Consider the following 7,831-nt stretch of genomic DNA (forward strand, 5'->3'; position numbering starts at 1 on the left):
ATTATGTTTGTTCATGTGCAGGCTCATTCTGTTGTCTGCAGACTATCTCCACTCACCATGCGTTGATATCCACGTGGGAGCTTGCTGTGCCGCCCACTAACCTTGACTCTTTAAAACATGAGGTCAGCCATTAAAACACTGGGGGGCTTGAACAAATAGGTTCCACAAGTCAGTCCACTGACGTGACAATATAAATGCAGTATATTTAGTCCAATATAAATGCCATATAAAATCTCCAGGGCAGGACTGGCGGTAAGCACATTCACCTAATGGTTCTGAGGTTCAGTGCCCAAACCTTAGCTTGGGACTTGCTCAAGGACTTTGCATGTTCTCCCCCGTGCTTCCTCCATCCATCCATCCATCCATCCATCCATCCATCCATCCATCCATCCATCCATCCATCCATCCATCCGTCCGTCCATCCATCCGTCCATCCGTCCATCCATCCATCCATCCATCCATCCATCCATCCGTCCGTCCATCCATCCGTCCATCCGTCCATCCATCCATCCATCCATCCATCCATCCATTTTCAACACCGCTTATCCTGAACAGGGTTGCTGGAGCCTATCCCAGCTGACTTTGGGCGGAAGGCAGACTACAACCCTGAACTGGTCGCCACTCAGTCGCAGGAGACATACAGAAACAACCAACCATTCACACCCACATCTACACCGTCACTGAGCGGGAGCCGATCCCACGCTGCCCGCATGCAAATACGGCGAATGTACCACTAGACCAGGGGTCACCAACGTGGTGCCCGCGGGCACCAGGTAGCCCGTGACGACCACATCAATAGCCCGCCAGTGCTTGGATTGTGATTTGCTCGTAGTAATTATGATTTAAAAATGCAAACACGGGCTGTATTGTGAGACATCTTTAAGATGATCAGAGCCTGAAAATTTAAATCATTAAGTATTAAAAATAACACATTCTCATCTTATTAAATGTAATTTGTACACATTTTATTTCAGACTTGTATCAATTTGGTCGCCCTTCACACAATCAGGACACATGAAGTAGCTCTCACTCTCAAAAGGTTGGTGACCCCTGCACTAGACCATCAGCGACCGTGCTTCCTCCCAAATTCCCAAAATATGCATATTAGACCAATTGAGCACTCTAAATTGTCCATAAGTGTGAATGGTTTAAGTTATTTGCCCTGCGATTGACTGGTGGCCACTCCAGGGTCATCAACAGTATAGATAATGAATGGATGAACTCTATGCATTAGACTTTAAAATATAAAATGTACTTTATTGATGAACAAAAACATCGCATGTATTTCAAGGTTTGTCAAGTGGGACGTTAAGTCAACAGCCGTTTTAATTATCCCACCAGGGGGCGCCATCGCTCAGCGCTGACAAGGACAACCTTTCACATGCGGTATAAAAAAAATAATCCTTTCACAGTGTGTCCATAATAACCAACACAGTCTTTACTTAACATGAAAAGTGTTTGTGCAAGGGTTAAAAACATGTAGTTTATAATGTACGAGTGCATAAATTGACAGTTAGAGTTCAATGAGCCATGATTCAAGTGTAAAAAGAGCACTTGGAGCTCGTTTTCATTGACGTGTTCAAGCAGACGTTGTACAAAGTAGGTGTTGCACACCAATATTTTCTCAACAGCAGTCTTTGATGAAGAAGTTAGCTTCTTGAAGCATGTCGACGTTTGGACAAACTTCTTTGACTGCAGACCTTGGTGAAAGTCATGCCCTGGATCATGTCCTGCTCTTGCTCTTCCCACTTTGACGGCACCTTGTCTTTGCATTGTGTCGCGGAGGCAACAGTCTTTTGCTCCTTAGCCATCACGAGAAGCATCTCAGCGTCCATTGGCTCTCCTGAAGAGAATGGGTGAGACACCATCTCAATCAGTCCGATGACAGTCCCCAGTACTGCAAAAGCAGAGCCCATGAGGTAAACCTTGATCAGTTGTCGACTGGGTTTCTGACTGAGCATGTCTTTGGCGAAGAGTATAAACTCTTGCATGCTTTTCGTCTCCAGTGGCTCTTCAGCTGATTTGTAAGAGTTGGGTGGAGCCTGTAATCAATACATAAATGAATAAATACATAATTTTTTTGTAATGAGGTGGGGGGGAATCTGAGACTTATGAATTATTACACTGGCAATCAAATATTATGGGCAATATTTTGGTTATTAAAAAAGCAAATCATTGCTTAGCATATTACCCTGCTTCGGAAATATAGACTGATGACTGTGTTGTAACAGCTTATCCAAATGAAAGGTCCTGACCAAAGATTTGTCTTTCTTTGACGTGCGTGTCAACAACCTCACAATGTTTAATTTTGCATCAAACTGCAGTCACTGTCTCACAGCTCTCATTTCATTAGAATAATGAACTATTAGTTCAAACTGGTCAAAATAGCGGTGCCCATTCAGCCATTACTCATTTATTAATGATTAATTGTGCTTGCACTTTTACTGTTGCGAGTGATTTGGAATGACCACTGTGATAAGCTTGATTGTTTTGCATGGCAGTTAAATATCTACTCCATAGTAAAAGTAACTGAAGGCGATATTAGTTCCCATCCGGGACTGAAGATGAATCATGGATTTTACAGTTAAAATGCATGCAAAGTTATAATGATATATTTCTAGTTGCTTGAAATAAAACACAATGAAATACAGAATGACACTAATTGTGGATGTTTCCATGAGCAAAAATTGTGAACATCAAGCAAAAGTTTTTACCCATTCATATTAAAGTCAGAAAAACTTACCGTTGCCATTGTCAACGAGAGGCTAATCTTAATAATGACTTGTCGTCTGTTTGAGCAACTTACTTTGACTCGATGCTGTGATCACTTATATCCAAATTGTCCCCACCCATAATGTGTCACTTGCCCAATATTCATGAGGAAACCAGGGCAGCCGTGCCGTTGTGCAGCTCTTGGGCTGCTGCCCAGAGCTTCTGTGACAAAACGTCCTTGCCCAATAAATGTCACGTCTACTGTTGACCAAGCACAACACAAGTTATATCGCTCAAAGCCAGAGAGTACTTTCTGAAGTTTCCTACTGGTTGTCAGCAATTATGTGTTCAAATCTGCTCTTTATTTTAACGTGGATCCAAGTAACTGTGCGCACCTATGTCATGTAGTAATTGCAAGTGACGAATTCACAAAAATACGGCTTATTTTTTGAGCCTGGTTTTATTGCTATTATTGAGCACAAAATAAACAAACATACCGACAATCAGGTCGAATTCGAGCATTCCCCCTCTGTCCAAAACTTAAAGTTTGCAAAGATCCAGTTGTTGGATGACTCCAAATATTATCCTGAGTAGTGGGTACTGGGTGGGCAAACCAGCTTAACCGTGCTTACCTCACCACCGAAAATAAAAAGAAAAGGAAGAAAATAAACTGCTGTGGGGCACCAGGCTCATTTTGACAGATTGGGGACAGAGCGGGTCGAGGCAGGGGCAAAAGTGAGACTGGCCCCCCTCAAATAAATGCCCCTCCCCAGAAAAAAAATTTAATTCCCCAAAATATATTATATTTCACATATTTTTATTATCTCATGCCTCTCTCCTCTGCTCCACTTCTTACTGTTTTAATGTCTTGCTCATTGCTATTTTTTTCAGTTGATTTCAGGATACCAAGATGCCTGGACCTTTCTTTGTTTTTGACATACGTAATGGTCTCATCCAGCAGACCAAACTGTTAAATTGTTTGTTTTTCTAGGCTAATAACTTTTGTTTTATTTCTTGAATTGTATTTTTAAAAATCAATAAATAAACAAAAGCATCCTCCTAAAAATTACAGATAATATATATATATTTTTTTAAATACAAAAACATCCATTTGAGAGATTACCACTTTATCGTGGCCAGGAGGTTTGAGTGCCTTCAATGACCAAGTTGGAAAGGTCTTTAGGTTAGAGGCCAGACAATGTGCAATCAGTTAAATTGAGGGTAGCACATACAACGAACCCTAACCCAAGTTCATGTCAGATTAGTCTCACAACAATAACCACAATAAAATAAGTGTGCCAAGCATTTCAGACCACACTGCTTTACAAGACACTTGTTTAGTGTACCCGCATCCAAGTGAGTAAATTTCTCAGTTAGACATGGCCAAAGGTGCTGAGATTTGTTACTGCCCCGACATGCCTGTCTAGACCCTGCCTTGGCTGGGGGTCTCGTGCTCTCCTGGTGGGATTGAGTGTGTGTTTTGTGGTGGGAGTGTGGAGTGGCGGGTGGTGCTTGTGACTGCACCAACTTAGCAACCCTGGACACCAGACAAATATGTGTGATGTGTGGACTCAGTAAAAAGGATGGGTCCTGAAGTCGGTGCTTTTTTTTAAAAATCCGATTTGGGTCGGTACTGCTGAGCACTGATTCATATGAAATCAAACGGTACCATGTTTTAGTTCCAAAGCGCCTCTTTCTAAGTTGTGTTTGTGCGGGAGTGGAAGAGTTGACGATTTTTCATGGTGTACCTAAATGCAAGAATCAATCTTGTGACATCACCCACTCAAACAGGCTTATACACACGCTAAAAATACATGATTCCTGTGATTTTTTTTTTCTGTAAAACTGTTAACACCAATGGTAATAGTTCCATTGAATCACAAACATGGCTCCTTCTCGAGATTTAGCCTAAATCGTGGGATTTAGCGGGTGACTCGGCCTCTTCATATCTATTCATTGTGTGTGCTCAACTCCCTACCTGCCATGTTAAAAAAAAAAAAAAGTGCTATTCAAGCAATATCTCTTGCAGGCCAAGATTTTTTAATTTGTCAGCTTTCTAATGATACTGTACTACCTTATTTCTGAAGAATTCTAGTCGTTTCAGTTTCTGTAAAACATTCGAGCTGTAGTGTCTGGACTCGACCAAAATGTAGGCCTTTTCCTATTCATGATGAGTATTCTGTTTTACCAATAAAAAATGAAGTCAGGATGTACAGTACTGTGAACTTTGGTCCAATTAAACTTTAAAGTGAAATCAAAGGCTCGGTAAAGAGCTGGGTCAGCCCGATGAGGCAATAGGGGTCCTCCTTCCCATGAGCTCACCACCTGTGGAAAAGGCCAAAAGGGTTGGGTGCTTTGAGAACTGGGCAGCAGTCAAAGGAGGGGACCATGGCAGTCCGTTCCCTGGCTACGTAAGCTAGCTCTAGCGACATGGAATGTCACCTTTCTGTCAAGGAAGGCACCCGAGCTGGTGTGCGAAGCAGAGAAGTTCCGACTTGACATAATTGGACTTTCCTCCGTATACAGTCAGGGCTCTGGTACCAGTTCTCTCGAGAGAGTTTGGACTCCCTTCCACTCTGGAGCTGCCCCCAGTGACAGGAGCAAAGCAGGTGTGGGCATATTTATTGCCCTCCGGCTCATGGCCTGTACATTGGAGTTCACCCCAATGGGTGAGAGGGTAGCCAGTCTCCGCCATCGGGTGGGCGGGATGGCCTATACATGAAACAGCAGCTCCTTGGTGGGTGTGCTGAATGTGCACGCTTTGGGGACTCCCTCGTTCTGCACTTGGAACAAGGACAGCCTTCGTCACAGTTTGATGATTTACTTTGTGGCCCTGTCATTGCATTTTCTGCTCCATGTTTTGGACACTGGTGAAAAGAGTGGGACAGCTGTCAACTGAACACCTCCTGGTGGCGAGTTGGCTCCGATGGCTAGGGAGAGGGAAGTCTGGGCTTCCCCGCTAAATCTGCTGCCCATGAGACAGACCTCGGATAAGCAGTAGAGAATGGATGCATGGATGGTTTGTTATATCGAATACTTATCCATGATGAAAGGCTGCTGGATGTTGAGGTAGGCAAGTACAGGTGCCTCCACCAGTGCCGACTGGAGCAGGGAGAAAACCATGTTCACATTCCTCTGTCCATTCGAACAGCCGGCCTTTTTGAGTCGGTTGATGCAGTGGGCTGGTGATGGAGACAAAGTCCTTCACAAAGCGGCAGTAGTATAATGCCAGGCTGAGAAAACTGCGCTGCTCACCCAAGTCTTTTGGCACGGCCGAGTTCTTCAAAGCCTCAGACTTCTTCAGGTCTGTGGTTACCACAGTTACATTAACGATGCGTCCTAGGAAAAATGTCTCTCGTCTAAACAGGCAGCACTTTTTCGGATGCAGGCAAAGTCCACCCTTCCCGATTGCAGTGAAGACTTCCTTCAAATGGTCCAAGGTGTTCTGGAAGCTGGCAGTATGGACCAAGAGTCATCCAGGTAGACGCAACTTGCTTGTGGAATGTCAGCCAGGACCCTCTCCATTAGCCGTTCTGAGATGGCTGGGGCATTGCAAAGTCCAAATGGCATCAATTGGAACTGCCATAGTTTTGGCCTATGTAGAATGCAATCTGAGGACATGCCTCTGGTGCCAACTCTACCTTCCAATAGCTGTTCAGCAAATGAAATAAACAGAACTACCTGGACCTGGTGAAGGAATCGAGGGCATCATCGATTCAAGACAGTTGTTTAAGTCTTTTCAGGTGACCTCATTGAGGCAACGGTTATCCACACAAACCCACCATGTCCCATTTTTCTTCTGAACTAGAACCACGGCTACTGGCCATGGGCTTTTTGGCAGCTCGATGACTTAGGCTGCCAACATTTCGTGGATCTTTTGCTCAACCACTTCCCATTTGGTAAATGGTAGGCAGCGTGGACATAGCCGCATGAGTGTTGATTCCCCATTTCTGTCAAATCATTATCACCTATCTTCTGTTTTCGAATAAGACATAGAAGAATGGGATCTTATATGTCTTATTCGGCTTAAATTCCAGTATTGTGAAGTAAAACAATTCACGACACTGAAATAAAAAGTACAGGTACTTGATTTTTGGTTGCACATGATGAAAACATATTAGTACTTATTATGTGTTTATGTTTGAGAAAAACACAAGAAAATTTCATTGTTTTGCCACATTTGCAACCGATGTACTGGTACAGGTTCGACTTAAGTAAAGCCAAAGGATCTTTTTTATCAGTGTATTATTTTTTAAAGTTCCATCATTTTTATTTTGAATGGATAAAGAGTTTGAAATATTTCACATACTTCACCTCCGTTTTTTCATTTTGTTTTTATGATGGCTCAGTCGTACAGTGGTTATGTCTCAACCCAGAGGTTAGTGGTTTGATCCCCGGCCATAACGACCATGTCGAAGTGTCCTTGAGCAAGATACTGAACCCCCCCCAATTGCTCCTGATGTGTCATCAGTAGGCGAATGAGGTAACAATCTGAAGGGGTTGGAGTACCCGAGGTCAAAACGCGCTGTCATGCACGTGATGGTGCTTTGCCTACATGTTTGCAGACTTTATATCAAAAACATCCACATCCACAGATTCAGAATTAGAGGAAAGGTTGTGTAAATGTCACCTCCTCTGACCCTGAGACTGCTGCTGCCACCTTTGGTCTGAGTGGAATTGTACAGCCCTCAGTCCCACAGACACAGAAATGCATGTGTCAGATGATGACTAAGAATGGGTTGTACAGGAAATGTGGAAACGCAGTAGCTGAATCCAAGACTTGATGATAATATGAGAGCTTATCCTCACACTAATGTAGCAGGATGTCATCCAAAAATCCACACATTTTCACCCTTTCATGCGCCCTATAACCTGATAACATGATAAGCTGTCCACTTTAGTAACCGCTGTCCCTGAAAGGGTTAAGATAATTTGAATGATTACTCTCTCTTATTTGTGTTTGTTGTGGAGATAATACAAAGTAAAATATCACACACAAAGTGGAACTAGCTTTGTCGAAGGACTTTTCTTGGGACCTGGAGGTTGTGACTGTGTCTAGGACGATTGTATTCTTGATTGATGGCGAAAAAAAACACACAAAAAAAACCATTTCCTTTCC

The 7,831-nt window shown here is 43.2% G+C and overlaps 1 protein-coding gene across 1 annotated transcript; it reads right to left on the reverse strand.

The window, feature by feature from the left end:
* Positions 1 to 1,236: 1,236 nt before the first annotated feature.
* LOC109514495 (G0/G1 switch protein 2-like) lies at positions 1,237 to 2,939 on the reverse strand. The gene is made up of 2 exons (XM_019867618.1): positions 2,744 to 2,939; positions 1,237 to 2,042 (listed from the first exon to the last, which is right to left on the reverse strand). Exons 1-2 carry the CDS (start codon positions 2,750 to 2,752, stop codon positions 1,650 to 1,652), a joined length of 402 nt encoding a protein of 133 aa, XP_019723177.1. The 5' UTR covers positions 2,753 to 2,939; the 3' UTR covers positions 1,237 to 1,649.
* Between the last annotated feature and the right edge of the window lie 4,892 nt (positions 2,940 to 7,831).

The sequence above is a fragment of the Hippocampus comes genome, unplaced genomic scaffold (genome assembly GCF_001891065.2).
Source record: "Hippocampus comes isolate QL1 unplaced genomic scaffold, H_comes_QL1_v1.1 scaffold84, whole genome shotgun sequence".
NCBI classification, from domain to species: domain Eukaryota; kingdom Metazoa; phylum Chordata; class Actinopteri; order Syngnathiformes; family Syngnathidae; genus Hippocampus; species Hippocampus comes.